Below are 21,554 nucleotides of genomic sequence, written 5' to 3'. Positions count from 1 at the left end.
TTTAAAACAGTCAAAACATGGCCAACCGTTTGGTAGAGCGGCAGTCAAAGGGTTAAAGTGTTTTTTATTCTTTGCAAATTTTCGTTCACATGACAGACAGACAGACAGACTGACTGACTGACTGACTGACTGACTGACTGATTGATTGATTGATTGATTGATTGATTGATTGATTGATTGATTGATTGATTGATTGATTGATTGATTGATCAACATTCTCCGCAAAAGCAGTTTTTCCTAGATTTTCTCTTGGGTCGACCATGACAAAATTGGTGTCGTTCTGTTTCCATCCACTAGAGGCGATGCAGTGTTTTTGCTTTGGAGTTAAGAGTCACCTCTTTGGTGTTTCTTTTACTTTTCTTTCCTCTAGTAAAACTTGTAAACAGTTTCGTTTGTGATTTAAAACGGGGCACATCAGAATGCCAAAGAAAAAGAAAAACGGACATAGTCCGTCCCGAGCACCAATCCAGTCGGCTGAGTACGGGAGCGGTTCCGAGAGTCGAGCATACGGGACAAATGGGTCTTTTGTCACTCGGGCGGGCGCAACACATTTGGGCTCCTCCACGCATTACAGCAGCGATCGGGTGGAATCTCAAAGTCGGGACGAGATCATCCAGCGAATGCAGGAGATGTTTTCACATCTGGATCCAGAAGTCATTTACATGGTGCTCTCAGAGGTCGATTTTAAAGGTGCGCATGAATGACCACCCCTGGTTTTAATTTTAATCAGTGTCTGTCTAATTAAAGTTCGTTGTGGGAAGAATGTACGAGGCAGCACACAGTCCTAAAAAGTCTCAAGGCTGCACATATTTCACCAAACATCATTTATTAACAGTAATATCGTTATTGGTATCCAAAATAGCAAATTTCTATAGTAAAGTTTATTTTAGCATGTATTTTATTTGTGTAGACAAAACTAAATTAAAATAAAGATTAAATATAGTGAATTACAAACAAACACCGTTTTAACGCTAGAAATATTTCAGTTTTATTATCTTTCATTTAATAAATGCATCTTTGGTGAGAATAAGATCGTCTTTTTAAAATTAAGTAGTGTAGGCTGTACTTGTTATTTAAAATATTATTATTTTATTTATATTATATTCTTCTCATCTCTCTGCATTAGTGGACAATGCAATGGATTCCCTTTTGGAGCTGTCAGACGCTGCTGAGGGCATAGCACCACCTCCTCCACCCGTCTCAGGCTTTGAGCAGGCTGCTGCTCTCCTGGGAACCAACACCACTCAAACAGATCTCCTCAGTGGGACCGCGCAGAACTTTGTCTTTTCAAATCAGCCTAGATCTCAACCAGAGCTCAGTCCTGATGAAACTCACCTGACAGAGGAGTTTGATGCTCTCTTAGATCAAGAACTTCAAACTTTGACAACACAGCAAACACAAGCGAGCTCTCATTCTTCTGTGTCCTCGATACCTCTCTCTTCTCTGCCCTCTTCTTCTCAATTAATGTCTCTTGCATCTCAGCCTCAACATCCAGCTCCCCAAAGCTTAGCAGAGCAGGTCTCTCACTCTGACTCTGGACTCAGTGAGGCCTGTGGTGGTAGTTCTCCTGTGAATGAATTAAGTTTCGGTGGGGTTCATATCCCCGAGACAAAAAACATATCTCTTGACTTTAGTCACCTAACGCTGGAGGCCAGCTCAACTGAACCACGGCCTTCTGCCTTCCAGGTTTATCGTAGACCTGACCAACTCCATAACCACGCAGGGGCAAAAAAGCATCAAGAATCACTCAGCACACCTGCCATGTTTTGGAACACTCAGGCTGCTGAGTTTCATCCCCACTCCATGGGACCATCCTTTATTACACCTGTCATTCCTCATCCTACACCTTGGAGTAGTAACCCTATCCCTGCTTCACAGTGGCTGACTCATGCCACTATCAGACAAGCACCATTGAAGCCTTCTGCAACTGTACCAAAGTCATGGACTCTGCCAACTAGGCACAGACTCAAACTGGAAGGGCAGGTGTTGGTCTTACTTAGAGGGGCTCCTGGATCAGGCAAAACCACTCTTGCCAAGTAAGCAAGTAGATGCATCTCTGGGATATGTACAATTGTATTAAAACATATGCAGTAGCGCAAGGGAAGGCTTCAATGTAGAACCTTAGAAAAAAAGGAGAGAGACTATGGTATATAAGGTTTTGTCATTATGCTTTAAACATTTTGCTCCATAAGAGCAGTAAATGGCTTACCACATTTCACCTTAAGGTGGAAATGATTTCCTTAGGGGTAAGTTATAATAGCTTCTCCTGGAATAGGAGGTCTGATCCTTAATATTAATTGAGATGGTCCTAACAGATCTAGATGCTGAGTGCTTGGATATCAGTTAATGGGTAGAAAATGTAGCCAGGGATTATATCAGTGTATGATATTTTCTTATTAAACATCTGTTTGGCTATTTAAATGTAAAGGTCACAATGAAAATAATTTCCAACTTTGATTTTTTTTAATCAATTTAATTTAATTTGGAAAAAATATATATAAATAAATAAATACATATTTGAAATCTGTTTATATATACGTTGACAGCAGTGGTGCATTTTGAAAATACACTATACTTGAGCCATAATTAGCTTTTGATCATTTGACTGATCAGAATAATATTAACCACTTTGCTTTTTGGCTTTTGTTCATATAAAAGGTATATAGATTTGCATCAGTTTCTGTTTCTTATTGTTGTCCAGTGCAATGTTGGCGCAGAACCCTGGAGGGGTTGTTTTGAGCACTGATGAATATTTTATGCGAAATGGGCAGTACTATTTTGAGCCAAATTTACTAGGAGAGGCCCACGAGTGGAATCACCAGAGAGGTGAGTATGTTTAGCTCAGGCCACAGCAAAATGCCAAATGTGTTAAATGCAGTTATTACCTTGTTTGTTTAATTACCTTAATAAACTAAAGCAAATATAGGGCTTTTCACACTTGAAGCCGTAAACCCTGGGTTATACTAAACCCCCGGTTAACAGAATTTTGAATCTTAAATCTTACAGTTCACGTTTAAGCTGTTTATACATTACCCTAGATTTAACAGTATATCATGGCTATTAATAGTACATTCCTGTAGTTTCCACACTCTACATTCATAAACTTTCTAAACTAACAGTTTTTAATGGACCTTTCTTGTCTATAAAGGTAAGACTGAATTAATCGCTTCTTGATTTCAGTTCAGTCGCTTGTTCAAATCCTGAAACTGTATTTGTGGCATATACTGTTTTTTAACTGTGCAAAACATGTGAATATCAGACACACACTTGTTTTGCAGTTGCTAAAAATCTAGCTACATCTAGAAACAGCGGGGTTTTTAGAATTAGTAAAAAGCCAGTGCCTCTACTTCTAAATTACATGTGAAATGTTCATTTACCCAGGATAAAAGGGGTGTTTAGAATAGTGATAACACAGGGTTAAGAGCACTATGAAAAGTAGTATAACTTAATGACACCATTGAGAGACTGAAGCATCATGACATTGCAACATTTGCTCAGCCATTGACTCGAGTTTGTTGCGAATTACCTGTTTGCTTGACAAATAGTAGACAGATAAAGTATTTTGCGAAACAGTTTTGAAAATTGTCATTATTTTTTCTATTCTGCTTGGTGCAAAACAACAAACTTCACCTTTAATCTTTGCCTCTCTGCAATTTTTCTTGTGATGATCAACATTACAGCCAAAGATGCTTTTGAAAAAGGCCAGTCACCAATCATAATAGACAACACCAATACGCAATGTTGGGAGATGAAACCATATGTTGCCATGGTGAGCACTATATGATGAAACACATATGAATTACTGTTCAGTATCAGTTTATTTCAGATCATTTTTTGCATTCATAAACTAGCTGTGGCTTTTAACGGATTTTATTTTTCTAATGTTAAATTGTACTGCACATATCATGTTAAAAAGGTATTCAGTTATGTCTGACTCACACTGTGCTAGTTTGTCCACAAATTTTGTAAGTCCTAAAAGATTCCTTTAATTTTATAGTAAAATAAAATATGTTGTCTTTGATCATTGGTTTGACATGTTAACTGACAGCCGATTAATCCCCATTATGATCGTGAATAATTCTTAAAAACTGCACAGTGTAAGCCTGGCTTTACATGATATCTTTTTTATTTTTAGAATTAAGTTAATGGTCTATAATTTACATGTGACAAACATGAAGCACAAAAAAAATCCTCCTTATTGTTGATAACGAGTCTTCCTTTTCTTTTACCTAGGCACAAAAACACAGGTATAAGGTGCTGTTTCGTGAGCCAGATACCTGGTGGAAAACTAAACCTAGAGAGCTGGAGAAGTATGTTAAACATGACCACAAACCACAAATTTTTATCTTTATAATACAAACATAATTCACAATAAAATGTTTTGTTGGGAGACTTAAATGTTCTAAATGTTGTGCCAAATCTTAATATCTACAGAACTATTCAGAACTGTGACATGTTGCTTATAATCATAAGCATGCACAATGTTTCCACTAATCTTATTCTCTTTGTGAAGGCGCACAAGACACCAGGTTACAAAGGAGAAGATCAGACGCATATTAGAAAGGTATGACCGATTTGTCTCTGTCCAGACCATCATGAATTCACAAAAACCAGAACCAGTGTCAAGTGTTGCAGCTTTGACCCAAAAGGAGACAGAGCAACCCCAGTGAGTATATGCAGTATATTTCATGTCTTCAAGTGTATAAGACAATTTTAAGTGACATCTGTTAGTAACTGTGCAAGCACTGACTACGTAAATCCAATTATTTGTATTTTAACAACCATGGGGATACCTGTCTTTTTTTCAGGCAGTCTTTACACCCTGGCCTCAGTCATCCTGATCTTGTTGGTGACTCTGACTTGAGCAAACTGAACCTGCACCTTTCCTCATCTCTCCCTGATGTGTCCTCTGTTAGCCAGATTTACAGCACCACTTCTGCAGGTGAAGAAGAAAGTGAAATGGCCTCCTACACTTCCAAAGAGTCCATGTTGATTTGTGAGAACATTCAAGAGGACGCTAGAACACCTCAATCCGATCTACTTGATTCTGAAGGATTGGACTTGGAGCTAGATGCCTGCCTTGTCAACACTGACAAAGAATTTAGTAATTTGAGATGTGGGATAACTAAGGAATATATAGTGTCAGAACATGAGACGTTTCGAGAGCCACCTGTGGCATTTTCGGAGTCTATTGCTCAACGTATAAGAAAGGTCAGAGAAAATGATAGAAAACCCCAGGTAAAAAGTGTCATTGATCAGCCTGTGAACCTCGACCCTATTCTTGACTCTTCAGAACCAAAAAAGGAGAAAAGATGTGAGGGTGATCTTTTAGTTGAGGACAAAGTAGTGCGACCAGAGCTTTTGGATTTTGTGGGAGACTGGCCACTGGAATCTCAAGACCAGCGTCAAGGAAGATGTCAAAATTCAAGGAATAACATCTTTAATAACAGTGGTTTGGAAGCTAATGTTGTTGAACACCAAGATAACACAGAAAAAGATAAGGATAATCAAGATAAGAATGTCAGTACCGACAGCACAACTGAATTTCAGAAACTAGTCGATCTATTGCAGGGTGGAAGAAACTCCTTTCCAGATTTTTACCACACTCCGGCTCCAAATACACTGACTACTCTACAGTCATCTTTATTAAGTGTAAAAGAAAGTAACTTGGATCTAGAGACAACGGTTTTGCCTGGACTCCCTGACTGTGTACTCGAGAGGAAGTACTCTGAGGGCACTAACCCAAGGAAGGTTTACCCTAATTCTCCAAGTACACCAGAACAGGGAGCAGACCCAATTGGGCAGTCTAACCAGATGTCTTCTGAAAAGAGCACACAGGATGAGATTGAGCAGGAAGACAATGGAAAAAGTTCAAAGGTTGTCATAGACTCAGAAGGCAGTTTGGAGAGAAGGAAAGGGCTTAGCCGAAGAAGTGGCAAATCTTGTAAATTGGCCCTTACCTTCACTAATCAAAGCACATCGTCACCCTGCTCACAATCTCCAGTTGTTTCACATTTGCCCTCTGAAATTACACCTGCAGGAGGAACACCTTCATTGCCCATGCTGTGTTCCAATTCCTCAGCCCAAACATACCCTCAGGACTTTGCTTTGCTTTGGCGAATTGATCAGCAGAAATCTTTTGAATTAGGCTCAGACTCCTCTAATAGTAGTATGTTTGTTTTGGAAGGAAACTCCTTGCGTTTTACTCCAAAAATAAATGAAGAGCAATCTGCCTGGCAGCAAAAAGTGCCGTATCGTGTGGTCCATGAAAAAGGTTCTCAGGTAGAAGATAATGACTTTAGAGAATGCAACTCCAAACAACAAAACCTTGAGATTCTGAGCGGTCATTTCAGACATGTCTCTGTTGATATACTGGAGGACCTTTATGAAAAATGCCATCAGGATATAGAGTGGACAACTAACTTGTTGCTAGATTCTGGAGAAAGACTATACAAGGAAGATGAGGATAATAAGGAAGATAATGAGGTTGACTTGGGCTCTTTGGTTACTATGCAAGAGTCATGTGAATTATCTATAAAACCATCAGAAACTGTGCTTTGCTCACAAAGTGACCAGGCAAGAGCTGTGTTCTCTGATGACTCTAGCAACAGTTCAGTAAGTAGTATCAGTCCTAAGTCCCAAGAAACTAACCCTAGTGACGTTAGCCCTGCTAGTGATGATTGGAGCCCAGGTCAAAGTTCACTAAGCGATGCTGAGGGATATGATGAAGAAAGCATGACAGAGGAGATATGCGAGTCTGAACCTTGCCATGAAACAGTAAAGCAGCTAATAGAAGACTCTAAAATACAACTGGCTGGTCCAGCGGTTAAAGAAGAACTGACAGAGAAAACAGGCAAACAAGGTGCAGGGCTGCAAGAAACATTAATGTCCCAAAGTGAGCAAATTGTTCAGCTTCTTGAGGGAGATTTGAAGGAATGGAAGGAAGAGGAGGGTAGAGGTCAGGAAAGGGAAGATGATGAGACAAGAGCAGAGGTAAATGCCATAACACAGTTGCTACTGAGCCAGGTTGATGAAATGGAACAGAAAGAGGAGGAGGACAGGAAGGAACGAGAAAACGAGAGAAGAAGAACTGGACTGGGAAGGAGAGAGCAGAGTTCAATGGATATCCAATCCCTGGAGCTGAAACTTCCTACTGAACTTGCATTACAGCTCACTGAGCTTTTTGGACCTGTTGGGATTAGTCCAGGTAATTAAATATCTAACAACAAGTCAAAAATAAATAATTTTAGTCATTTAATACAATGTATCACTCACAGGATCATGTGACCTGAATGCATACAGTGATACCAAACTGTTATTTTAATTTGTGATAGAGGCTTGACACATTTAATGTTTTTAAAGGTTGTTGTCTGATCATGTGATTTTTCTTTAAAAAAAATTTAAAAATACGGTTAGTTGCATTGCTATTTTCATTGGACAGTGCTATTTTATTAGGCGTTGTTATTTTCCCACAGTTTTTTTATTGAACCATTTTGAGTACTGCTGCACAAAACTACTGTTAAAAAAGTAACGTGTAAGGGACAAAGAGTAACTGTACTTCAGAATTTCACATTAGTCATGTGAAAAGCTATTACTTTCTGATGTATGTGACCACATCAACCATTATTCACCCTCATAAAAATCTCTTTGAACCTCATATATTTGCAGGTGCTTTTTCATCAGATGACTGTGCAGTGCAAATAGACCTGAACTTAGCCAAACTGTTGCACCAGAAATGGAAAGAGACTATCCAAGTAAGTATGCATATTGTAATGATCTTATGTTCAAACAATTTTTTGACAAATCGATATAAACAGCATGTATTTTTAATGTGATCACTTTAGAATTCATGTAAAACGTTTTTTTGTCTTTGGCAGGAGAAACACAGACTGGCAGCTCTGTCCTATCAGCTAATGCAAGAGTGTAAGACTGCTTATGATATCAACTATCAATACTCACTAGTTCACAGTGAATATAGACTTAAATGTTGTCTTTACAAGTAGTCATACAAAAGAAGCATGAAGTGAGAAATCGCATTTCTTTTATTTTGCTTTGATTACCGAAACACAATAGTTCACTTCTTAGTTGCCTCAAACATCAAATGTGATTAGTATGTGATGATATGCCATAAATATATTCATTTGTTCTTTCTGCAGTGTTTTGCTTTTAGAGATTAATGTGCATACAAACTATAGGGATTGGACAATGAAACTGAAACACCTGGTTTTAGACTACAATAATTCATTAGTATGGTGTAGGGTCTCATTTTGCTGCCAATACATCATCAATTTGTCTTGGGAAAGACAGATACAAGTCCTGCACTGTGGCCAGAGGGATTTTGAGTCATACTTCTTGCAGAATAGTGACCAGGTTACTAAGGGATGCTCGTTGAGGAAAACATTTGCTGACTTGCTCCACAAAAACACCCAAAGTGGCTCAATGATATTTCGATCTGGTGACTGTGCAGGCTATGGGAGATATTAAACTTCACTTTCATGCTCATCAGACCTCTCTGCTATAAGTCTTGATGTGTGTATTGGTGCATTATCATCCTGATGCATGACACCACCTTCAGGATGCAATGTTTGAGTCATTGGGTGCACGTGGTCTTCCAGAATGGTTTGGTAGTGCTTGGCAGTGACGCACCCATCTAGCACAAATATTGGGTCTAGGAAATGGCATGATATTGCAGCCAAAACTATCACTTATCCAACTTCATGGTTCACTCTGGGCATGCAACAGTCTGGTACACTTCTTTGGGGTTTTTCCACACTGTAAGTCTCCCCTCCTGGCATGAGTGACCAAAGATGTGGCTTTACATATATATATATATATATATATATATATATATATATATATATATATATATATATATATATATATATATATATATATATATATATATATATATATATATATATATAAAGACTTATGCTGTGGTCACATTTGAAAAGGGGCAGGATTAAACAAAATGATTAGACATTTTTAAAAAGCGAGCGATTAGTCCATATTTAAAATTTCTGTACAGAGAGGTCATGTTTTGATGTTCTATTGGTCTCATGCAGTCATGTGATGCAATTTCGCTGGCCAGAGTTCACCAAGCTTAAACTTTGCAATGCAGCGAACTGCAAAACTTGTCGCACAATCTTGCATTTTCAGTTTGTTGTGTTCGCTTGAGTATGAATTGGAAGTTTATGGGGTGAAAAGTGCAGTGGGACTGTCTTGCTCACAGATGCACACTAACAATTTGTCACCCATGTTGTGTGCATTGCAATGTTTTCACAAAACTGTGCAATTGCTCCACTAATTAAACCTTCACAATCTACTCCTACTGGTGGAATGTGCTATCAAAGACGATTGGCCACAAGGCTGGTCAAATTTAGCACTAAATTGACCTGTGTTTCAGTTTCATTGGCCAACCCCTGTATACACATACACATCCATTTTATTTTTTCACTTTTTATACAATAAAATATTTTACAGAACAAAACATTCAGTGACAACAGTGGTGATTCAGAAATAAAAAACAAGTGACACTACCTGTAAATAAAACAAATTACAAAAAGCCATGCTCAGATACATAGTAACAGGGGCCCATTTTGTTTTTAAATTTCCATTTTCAATTGAAGTTGGGCAATCAAATATTTCATTCTATATATGAGTTTGAGGTTTTCTATCCACTGTGCTATTGTTGGAGGGCGTGGCTTCATCCAGTTTATTGTTATAGTCTTTCTTGCACTTAGTAAATGTATATGTAGTATATATCGCTGGTTTTTATTATATGCATCCTAGGGTATCCCTTTAAGCAAAACTGAGTAAAAGGTAGATCTAACTACATAATTTTCATTATCTCAATCTTTAACCCTTGCCAAAATGCAAGTATCTTTGGACATTCCCAAAATATATTTAATGTTTATAAAAATGTTTTAGAAGTAAATGTGGCTGGAAGGTGCAAGTAAGAGTGTGTGACATAAGGGAATGTCCACAGTTTTGCCAATGGCGCAATGCAAAAACTTTGAATGTAACTTATTATGTTTTGTTAATAAAAATACTTAATAGTTAACTATTTTGCAATAAATGTTAATGTCATGTTTTTTTACATTGTTGTATGGCTTTAAGGTGTCATATGGGCAGACAATACAGATATTTTTAATGGATCTTTAGGTTTAACATCGTTTTTGTTTTTATTTTGTGCTCTTCACCTTTTCACCCCATACTGAAAATAATTTTTATCTTGTTTGTCCTCTTTTCTGCCTCTTTGTGTATTTGTGGTTATGAAGGTCCTGTCCAATGGGGAAGCAAAAGCAAACCGAGGGACCAAAACGCTTTGCATGAAGAAATTCCTTTCATGGATCATTGGAATGCATCTTGTGCTCCTGTCTCACTGAGGGACATCATGATTGAAGAGCAGGTCATGCAAGACAGCGTGGAAAAGGTAACAGTCACACATGAACACTCATGTCCCTTCACTACCTATTACCAAAAAATAAGAAGTGCAAATGAGCTGTGCTTGGATTTTAGTGCAGGTCGAGTCGGAGGGATCTGGATAAGAAAGACAGTGCAGCAAAGTTAAAGGAGAACCAGCTGTTTTCCTTGTTTCCCACAATAGACAGACATTTTCTCAGGGATATCTTCAGAGATCACAAGTAAGAAATTGATGCACACACCTGCACAACCACCCATAATAGGTAAATTAGGCTTCTGTGGATTGTGAGGACCATAGATTTCTTTGTTTTATTACTGACTAAACAACATTTTCTATTGGAATGCTTTAAACACTTCCACTTTCACTTGGTATATTTAACCAGTTTTTTCTTGTGGGGACTAGAGGCATTTGGTCCCTACAATGTAGCATAAACTATTGTACAAACCATCATCATCATCAACCCCTGTAAAGGCCCGTACACACTGTGAGGTTTTTATTTGTCCTCCACCACTACAGCACAAAACATCTGGTCAAAAGTTTGTAAGAAAAAGTTACAAGCCATGAATGAAAATTAAGTTAAGTGAAACTCACCATCAGATCTTTTTGGTCTGCATGGCACTTTAAGGCCACAGTATACTTTAAGTGACATTGAAGAATAAACCGAAATTATGTCATTTTGAACTAAATCTGGCCAAAACTAAGTTTGTTTTGAGTTTGCTTTAGCAGTTCAAAATATCTCACCAAAGTGAACTTTTGTAGAAGTTCGTTTTGGCTCCTAAATTGCTCCTTTTCAGATACCATTGGTCCATGACTATTATGCAATCTGTGTCTGTGTACTGGAACTCCACCTTCTTAGAAGTGTGATTTGATTCATATTTCATATCCATGGCAGGGCTCGAAATTGCGACCGTTTTGGATGCATATGCGCCCGAAATTTTATCTATGCGATCTTAAAATATATTTGGGAGCATTTGTGCGAGTGCATAAAATTGCGATCAGTTTTCACAGCAAAATGTTCACCACATGCGTGGAATTAGGAGGCATTCACGCATTAAGCATCTTTGCACGTAACAACACCAAACGCAACGCTCAGGAATGGTTTAAAACCATTGACGTGTCAACTTGCTGCAGTAAACAAAGCCCGCAGTGCCTGCCCCACCTTCAAGCTCTTCTTATTGGCCCACTGTGCTAGAACAGAATGCGAATGGATAATGCGAATGGTTAATATCAACTTTCAATCACTCAGTTGCAATGACAGGGAACTACAGCCGCGAAAATGTAAAGGTCTAGATATGAGAGAATGAAAACAACACTGACAGATTTAGTTTTAGAAACCACCTAAAGTTACAAATAATGGCACATCTTATCAGTGATCATGTAATGAATGTCAATCCAGCATGTACACTTTTCGAAGAGTAAATAAAAGACTTTCAGTGTTCAAAGTCCGCTATGAAAATGACAAAGCATTCACTGTAAAGCCGGTGGGACGGAGTTTTCAGGTAACCGTGTTTGCCACTGAATCTACACATTTTAAGCATGAGATGCTCTAACGTTATTAAATCCTTCATTTAATCGTCACAATGCTGTCAATCGTGCGACTGACACCGCGTTCACCATCGCTAAAGAGCATGCATTCATAGAGATGAAACTAATATTGCAGCTCATGAAAAGACCGTTATTGCTATTAAGATGACGTATGCAAATAGTAAGTTATGTGTCAATATTGTCTGTGCAATATCAGACACCACCCGTGAGAACAGCACATATTATTGTTTATTCAGTTCATCTCGTTCACGTCAAGCAGTGCGTGCAGGGCCGGTGAGCGCATGCAGATTTTTGTTTTTTTGTTAGTTGTGATTAGAGTGATTCAATTTTGTCTGGTGCGCCTAAATTTTTGAAGTTAGGAGCACCGGTGCTACCAAGAAAAAAGGTTAATTTCGAGCCCTGCATGGAGGTCAGACAGGGGAACAACATTCAACACAACAACATCAAGTTAGCGAGAGCAGTGTCACTTTTTTTGCCCTCAAAATTATTTGCCCTCAAAAAAAGGTCAAAAAAGAACTTTGTTTAAAGGGTATCTATGGTGAAAAATTTTCAAAGCTGTTCAAGCTGTTTGGACAGACATATGTGTAGATATAGTGTATAGACCGTGATATTGGGGTGATATAAACGCACCCAGTCCTTTTTTTTCAATTTAACAACATAAAAATGGTGGACCAATTGGATCGGTTTTCAGACGGACCGCAACTTGACTTAGGAGTGCGGTCCCCCCGCCCACCGAATTGATTGACAGCTGCATATTAACATGTCCGGTAGTCACGTGTATAATCATATCAACAAGACCAGACGTACGCAAAGCAACCGGGAATAAAAGGTCTGTTCAGTTCGCTAGGATCATCAATCATCATCAAATGTGATCAAGAGTGAGTTTAACAAGTTCAAAATGTTTTAAAACAGAGCATGTGTGTAATGAATTACAGCGATTTACTTCAGCTTTACTTCATCAGCACAGCCGCGTGTCAGAACAATTATAAAGGAAGACGCTTCAGTCTCGGTTTGTGGACTTTAAATCAGGTTTATTTTGTACATTAACATAACAGAGATTCATACAGCAGTGGAGATTAACCTGTATCCTGTCACATTTGCGTGCAAAAAGAGTGCAAAGCTAAACGCGCGCTTTTTCTGTCTGTCTGTGTGTGTGTGTGCGTGTGTATCTGTGTGTGTGCACGTGTGAACTTTGTAACGACATTGTGTGTGACTCATCGATGCAACTGCACATCAAATACTGATTGGTAAAGTTCTTACTGTAGTATTTCTCACAAACGCTACGTGAGATCTGTTTCCTTTAAGTCTGTCTGTTGTCTGACGCAGCCAAGGGAGGAGATTAAGGCACGCTTAAAGGCACGTAGAAACAGTGAGCGGGGAGAACTAGCCTTAACGGCGCAGTACGACAAAACAGCCCCCTAGTGCAAAATGTATAAAATAGAATCTTGCAAAAGGTATAATGAAAAATCTGATGGGTGTTTTGAGCTGAAACTTTACAGACACATTCTGGAGACGCAAAACACTTATATTCAATCTGAAAAAAGGGCTAACCTAGGTGCACTTTAAAGTGTACTGGGCCTTTATCATGTGCCTGTAATGATATCTGACAGAGGTTGGTGGCTTTAGTTAAACATGGCTAAAATCAACTGTTTAATGATGACATGCACAATTCATTAAATCATTTGTAAGTAATCTATTTAAGAGTGAAACTACACATTCTCCTTGTCTTTGTGCAGTTACTCTCTTGAGCAAACCGAACAATTTTTGCACACTCTTTTGGATGATGGGCCAGTCAAAAATGTAGTGGCTCCTGAACCTTCACCTCAACGCAACAGCACACACAGAGCTCCGAGCAAAGAGCGGGTGAGCACTGTGTATGTACCCATATAGCATACTCAAATAAAATAATCTATAATCATTGACGCTTTTGTCTGACTCACTCAGAAATGGAAACCTAGAGATGGAGAGGTTGATGCAGCTCAGTTCCAGGATTCGGAGGATCCAGAATATGATGACTTCCGCACCGAGGCAACGCTGCAGAGACGTCAGCAGATAGAATGTTTTAACAAGGCAGCTGAAGCCCACCATCAAGGACGCAAAGATGTGGCTAGTTTCTACGCACAACAGGTTCAAGTCACGAACATAATGTGTGCTAAAAACTAAAGTTAAAATATTTGAGTAATTTTGAGACATACACGTTTGTTTTCATTTACATTTGTGTCCTATGATGTGATGCATCATTCCTCGTGACAATCGAACTCAGAAATCTGACTATGGCTGCGTGATTATTTGAAATGAAATTGAGATTGCGATTCAGCAAAATCTGTGATCCTTGAGCATATCTTAACGCGACTCTGTTATCAATAGTAAACCCCCTGCAAATACGCCACAAAGAAGTTGTCAGGAAGGTCAGGAAATCAGGCAGAGCAGAGGATTTTACTGCTTTTATTAATTCAATGTGACTAATAAACACACAATAACAAAATTATTTATTTCAAACACTCAACTGAAGTTATGGTATGAGTTAGGAGTAAATACATGATATTACAAGTGATATATTCACATGCTTTCAGATCAGCACCAACACAGAGCTATAGATCACTGAGAAGCGACACAACAGCTTTCAAATCACAGAGTGCTTCTCCTCGATTTCAGAATCTTGTAGATTAAGTGTAATCCGTATCTGAATTAGTAGCTTGTCAGTGAGGTATGTCAGTAAACAATGCACCATCTGAAAGCAACTGCTGGAGGTTTTCAATTGGTTACAGAGCCTGCAAAATGAGCATAAATAATGGCTTTGATTAATCACCCAGCCCTAAATCTAAATAGTTTGATGTTTCAAATAAGTCTTACAGATGTGGCTATAACAAGACTAAATCTGGGCTGTGAGTGAAAATCGAATAGGCATCTAAAAATAGACTAGTCATCAGATGAAAACTACTAGTCTAGTTTTGGAATATTGTTAGACGTCTCTAAAATTTTCACTGATAGCCAAAATTTAACCTTGTTTCAGCAAAAACATCTATGTTTAGATGTCTGTTAGATGTCTTTTAAACACAAAGTTGCTTGTCCAATGTAAACACGGGACATGGACACAAATACAAAGAATGACTGGGATTTAGATTTTTAGGGTGGGGGTGGGTACAGCTTCACAGAAAAAAAAACTTCTGTTCCAATTAAGAGGCTGCATCAGCTGAAGTGTGTAAAGGCTGAACTGAGTGATATTAAATGGGACGGTTGAACCATTGGAGGATTGCTCTTGTCGCCTAGCAACTGGGACAGCTGCTGTTTATGATTGGCACTAACAATAGGTTGTTTGCACATGACTCATGAAAATTCAGCTTGAGGGCAGGAAGTGATTACTTCAATATTGGAATCGCTAACAGGACTTTAAAATGTTTACTTTTTGCATTGTTTATGGTTGAAACCCAGAATCGGCAAATAACTTTTATAGTGTTCTAAAAGTTGTTGCTCGTAAAGGGGAGGAAAAAATGGAATGAAAAAAATGGAAAAAAAGTAATTAAACTAATATTTCGGTTTGGTAGAAAACTCATTCCTCTTCATAATATAAGGATATGTAGTTATTTTCTCTTCATAACTTTCCTTTGATGGTATAAGTCACAACATTATGGACTTACATTTTATTTTTTACTTCCTGCCATCCATCACATGATTTTAAACCAGCTATTGTACTTGATGGTTACCAGACGGATGTACTTGAGTATAAACTACCTTTAAAATTGCATCTTGGTAAAATATGCCAACATTTAAACCACCTAAAACTTTATTATTAGACATTCAAGCAGTTTTAAACCCAATGCTTGCATTTGCAGTTCCCGGGTCTTAGGATGCAGCCTTCGAATAATGTAGTCTCTGAATTGCACCACAAGGCAAAAATGCTTATTCAGCAACCTTAGTTGCAAAATCATTTTTCCAATAGGGATATAACAAACTTTAATTTTAAAAGTCACAAGTCGGTAATATATAATATTCGTGGTCAATACAAACTGACAGAGGCTTTTTGAACCATGAATGCACTTTACTTTTATAAAAAGGTTTCAGTGAATAATTTTGTATGCTGTATATTTTTAGGGTCACATGCACGGAGAGAAGATGCGTGAAGCAAACCATCGAGCAGCAATGCAGATATTCCAACAAGTGAACGCTTCACTTTTGCCTCAGAATATTCTAGATCTCCATGGACTGCATGTGGACGAGGCCATTCATCATCTTAGTCAGGTGCTCCATGACAAATGTTTAGGTGCGTGGACCACTGACTGACATGCAACATAAAACATATGTTGTTTTTTGTGTAATCAGCAGATAATTTGTGTAACGTTTACAATGTTGTCTGGAATCCCTTTGGTGTGTTTCTTTTGTAGAATTTCATCAGGGTGTTTGTCCGCCTCAGCTGTCAGTCATCACAGGAAGAGGCAATCGCAGCCAAGGTGGAGTTGCTCGCATCAGGCCTGCTGTACTAGACTACCTCAAAAACCAACACTACAGGTATACTTACTAAATCCAGTCGAATCTTTCAATTATTAATCTTCATAAAATGATCAACCATCCAAACTTGATACACATAACACATTACTTTTAAAATTCTTGATCGTTTTAAGAAAGGAAATAAGCATGTACAGGAGTGAAAGGGTTTGTTTACCCCAAAATGAAATTTCAAACATTTAAAGAGCCCCTATTATGGGTTTTTGAAAATCCCCTTCCATGCAGTGTGTAGCACAGCTCTACATGATTGAAAACATCCATCTGAGGTTTAAATCTGAAAGTACACCATGTTTAAAATTTTCGATTCTCAAAAAAATAGAGTTGAACTCAGAGTTCAAGACTCAGAGTTGTTTAAATATAATCATGTTGGTTTCAAATCATTAGCCATTTCGTGTTGATGTCGATACAAAATATTACCTTACTTAAATTGCCGGATCTGGGTAAACTTGTGATGATTGAGATGACTCGAGATGCATCTGTGGGGAAATGTGGGGGTTAAAGTTCATTTTCACAACAATTCCACTGTTAGCCAACCTTGTGCTGTGTTTGTTCCTGTCATTTTTCTAATGATTAATACAATAACCTTTTCTGCAATTAGGAATTTGCTGGCCAATTGTTATTAAAGGAAGGATAAGCACCAAAGACTATTAATGTATGGGACTTTGTCAGACCTTGACAGGAGCTTTGTCATTACATAGTTCAAATATGGACCAGTTTCTTCTTCCTCCATATTGCATTTAAAACTGAATCGCATACCACTTCCTTTACTAATTTAAATCTGTTTTTGAGCGTGCGATCCTCTTGCATTTGTTGTTGCTATGGCCACAATTAGGGGTGTAACAGATCAGATTAATAACTTTTTTTTTTTTTCGCAGAGAGATCGCCTCCGCGTCATTCAAATCATGTGTGTGAAAACATTTTCCTGTAAAAAATAATTATGACGGAAGAAGTTGTGGTGGCACCTAGCCAAATGTTTCATTAGATTATTAAAGGTGTTTTCTGTCACTACTTGTTTAGCCTGCATCAATGCATTCAGTGTATAGCTTCACAATTAATCATTAAAGATCTGGGACTCAATTCAAACACCCACGTAACATAAATTACAAATGATGATTATTTGCATATGTTTATTAATGTTTCAATTACGGTGCATTCAAATCTGAGTTTAAGAGATACAGGGCTCTATTTTAACAATCTATGCGCAAAGTCTAAATCACATGGCACAAAAGCATTAAGGGTGTGTCAGAATCTATTTTTGTACCCCTACCCCTTTCCCTTTTCCTTGGCCCTTAAAGCAGAGTGTGAAGGGGAAGGGCTTCAAAATTTACCCCTAAGAAATGGGACACCACTACAACACTTACACACGTCATCATATATCATCGCGATCTCTTGCTTCATATGAGATCAGACGATCGCGACTGCTGTAGTTATTCCAGTTGTTTTATTTTTTGGTATTTATCTTCAGAAAATCACTGAAGGAAAATATTATGTTGTCATAAGGATATAATGTGGCAATAAGATCGTAATTCTGTGCATTTAACACAGTGGCCATATTCTATGTAAACACACCCAAAACAACATTAAAATTATAGCAGACACTGTAGAAAGCACATTCCCAGCTACTAGACTTTCCTGACAGGGTATTCGAGTGTCACAGAGTGTCAGAATGCTGTGGGACTGCTATACAGGAGTTATGATTATGGATTATAGATAGCGAAATTTAGCGTTTTTAATTTTAGCATTTTTTTTTAAAGCATGACGGTAAAACACGAACACGGTTATTAATATATTAAAACATGTGCTTGTTTATTGTAAAAAATCGTAATAATAATGACAACAAATACTAACTTGTGGATCTCCTTACTTCCCGGTGTAACTACCTTACTGTTGTGGCTGGTGTATTCTGGGAAATTGTCTTACCCCTTGGTTTCGAGTGTGGTCCTGAAAAATCTTCATTCGAAGGGCTATTCACCCCTTCCCCTTAGCCCTACAGCTTCAAGCTAAAGATAATTGGGACACCCCTACCCCTTCACGAGAACGCGCAAAACGAGGGGTAAAGGGAAGGGCTAAGGGGTAGAATTGGGATTGGGCCTTAATTTTGTTCCTTAACCACAAAGATTTGTTTCAACTATTTCTAATTCAGTTCTAATTTCCAGCAAATGAATAAATGAACAATAATAACAAAGTGTGGTCAAACAACTGCGTTATATCCAAACACACGTCCTATTCTTATGCTCCATATGGTGATGCATACGCCTACAAAACCCGGCAGGTGGACAAATCTAAACTTGTTTTTATTAAAAGAAATATAAATATGCATATAATAAATAAAACTGCTTATAATAATAGCATTATTTAAATGCAAATTGTCATGAATAAACTGAAAAAGCCCCGCGAAATGAGGCATGGAGGCAGTGGTTTTTATATTAATCCTTTAAAGTTTTTTTTTATATGTAAAGATATTTGTGTATTGCTGTACATCCTGTGTGTATTAAGCAATGTTTAAGCATTTGGACCAGCATAGGCGTTGTGCAAAACATGTAAGTGAGTGTTGCGCTGCTCTGAAAATAGCAATAAATCGTGCCAAACAAGTCTTGCGCCTTATTGTGCTGGGGTGTATTCGCCCTCAGTTTTTACCCTTTTCAGTTAGTTACAAATTTACTATAAAACAGAATTACAGTGATAATAGTTTAAGGTGAAGATTAAAATCCCCAGTTAATCACCAACGTAAGTCCTTAACTTGATGCTTAAATATTAGTTTTGGCAATTACATTGTTTAACCAATAGATTTGTTTTAGCTTTTGCTTTTATGTAAATGGTTTGAGCTATGCTGAACAGAATGCACCACCAACGATCTTGAGGTTGTGGGTTGCGGTCATTTTTCGAAATACTTTAACTTTTGCCACTGTGTCGATTAATACTGAATGTGTGCCATCGTTATTACTTGGGGTTATGGTTAAGAATAGAATAATAGGATGGTGTTTAACTGCATTGCTTTAATGATTCTCTGCATTGGGTTCACACATAGTCTGTACTCGAGGCACTGTTGATAAGCTGCAGTCGACCAGTCACAACAGTCTGGGTCATCAGACCAATCACCGCAGATCAGCGTCACACAAAGGAAGGTTTTGGAAAAATTGAATCGCTAAACAAATCATTGGGGAGTCATTGGGATAATTGGGTCAAAATAAATGCATATTATAAGACAATGAAAGTGTTTATTGACCTTGCATGCATATTAGCCTTTTGTTGGAGACCCCAAAACCAAAATATGATCTTTTATTATGCATAATAGGGATAGGGGCTCTTTAATCACCCCCAAGTCATTCCTCAACCATAAAATTATTACTTTTTTTATTTTATTTTATTGTAGTTATTGACATACTTTGAAATTGTCATGTAGAACTATTGATGTCAGAACCTTTGATTGATAATGATTTGTAATTTCTTTCTGTTTTTCTCACAGTTATACTGAGCCTAAGATCGGGTTGGTGCTGGTTACACTTCATTGAAAGAGCTGCTACAATGAAGCTTTTACTTTAAAATTTCTCTCTCCACTGCCTTAATCCAAAGTGTCTTCGCTGAAGATCAATAGTGCCAGTAATAATAATAATGTTCTTTTGTCTTTTAACTGCATACATGTCTATTTTCACAGCTTTTTGTATTGTGAAAGAGTTTATGTATGACATAAAGCTATCAGGGTACTGCATATTTAACACAGCGTTTTATATTGTATTGTATATACATGTTATGCTTTCACTACATTTTAACATAATTAGTTATAATTGCATTTCCTCAAAATTGATGTTTTATTTTATTAATGATATATTGATGACCCATAGTTTTGATTTATAATGGCAGTACAACACAAGTTTTATAAGATGTTATTGCTGTTTAGAGACAGAGTAAATGTGAAGGCGACAGAATGCTATACATATCTGGAAATATAAAAGCTGATCCTCACTTTGCTTTGCATTTTACTTTGTTTGTGAGAATCTGAATTATTCATTTTACTCTCCCTTGCAGTGCTAGTATTTGAGTTTTAGCTCAAAGGTTTTATATTTCCAGTTTCAAATGTTGTCGTGTATATATTTTAGAAAGCGTAATTCTGCTATGCAAATCACGATTCTTATTGTAATTCTTGTGTGTAAATTTGTGGAAAATATTTTTTGTGAAACTAAATTTTGATCCTCAGAAGATTTTATATGTAGCGATCTGTTTTATTTTGTTTTAAATTGAAGAGAAGAGAAGAATAAAAGCTTAAAATATACGAGTTTTATTTTGGTAACATTTGGGGAAATTTAAAAGTGGATCAATTTGAATGACTCTAGGGCTTGAAATAGCGAAGCATAGCTTGGAGCTCACAGCTGAGCATTTTTACATTCTCGATTGTCTCTCTCTTCTTTTAAACAGTAGAAACCGTTGGTGGGGAAAATACTCTAGCTTGTAGAATGCTCAGTAGCTGACGTTTGTTTAAATTGGTAAAGGTCAGATTTCTCCATGATGAAAGAGGCAGCTGTTAAGTTGAATAAAGTTGCACTTCCTGTCCATCAGAGGGCGATGTTGTTGACTAAGTAGTGCACTCAAACCGCTAATGAGTAACGTTGGTGTCTAAAATTTAACACGAGGCTTCTGAACCTAAAATGCTACCTTATTATATTTACACAGATTTCTAAGCACTCTAAATTCTAAACACTTGATTACAAACTTGCAGTACACAAATTCCTACTTATCTTCCTTTTTTCTTATTGAGTAAAAGCCCTTTTTCTCTAACTTTTTTTCTCTAACTTTTTATAAACATAATAAAAAGTATTGAATTTAATTTATAGTGTACATATAAATGTCAATAAATGACCATTAACACCAAATTGCATATTTGCACAGTAAAAAAACAACAACAACAACAACTAATTTATTACACTAAAAGAACCATTAAAAGACTGGTCCAACAAATCTTTGCAGTATTGATTTTACATTTTCTATCCTATTGAACATAACTGAAATCAAGTAAAAGCTAAAACCTGTAATATAAAAAACAAAAATAAATGGTACTAAGTTAATGGTTTCAGGTTTCCAGCTT

At 37.4% G+C, this 21,554-nt stretch overlaps 1 protein-coding gene across 1 annotated transcript; it reads left to right on the top strand.

The window, feature by feature from the left end:
• The first annotated feature begins 375 nt into the window (after nt 1-375).
• Nucleotides 376-20,747, top strand: n4bp2 (NEDD4 binding protein 2). Its single transcript, XM_056459812.1, has 16 exons — nt 376-690; nt 1,127-2,036; nt 2,702-2,826; nt 3,681-3,769; nt 4,234-4,310; nt 4,514-4,666; nt 4,809-7,207; nt 7,669-7,754; nt 7,878-7,923; nt 10,281-10,435; nt 10,522-10,646; nt 13,708-13,834; nt 13,916-14,098; nt 16,064-16,232; nt 16,354-16,477; nt 19,941-20,747. The coding sequence occupies exons 1-16, from the start codon at nt 420-422 to the stop codon at nt 19,984-19,986; spliced, it is 5,085 nt and encodes a 1,694-aa protein (XP_056315787.1). The 5' UTR covers nt 376-419; the 3' UTR covers nt 19,987-20,747.
• Nucleotides 20,748-21,554: the final 807 nt, after the last annotated feature.

This window comes from Danio aesculapii, chromosome 1 (assembly GCF_903798145.1).
Source record: "Danio aesculapii chromosome 1, fDanAes4.1, whole genome shotgun sequence".
Lineage (NCBI taxonomy): Eukaryota > Metazoa > Chordata > Actinopteri > Cypriniformes > Danionidae > Danio > Danio aesculapii.
Note: the sequence above shows the minus strand (reverse complement) of the source record. Positions and strands in the feature narration are given on the sequence as shown.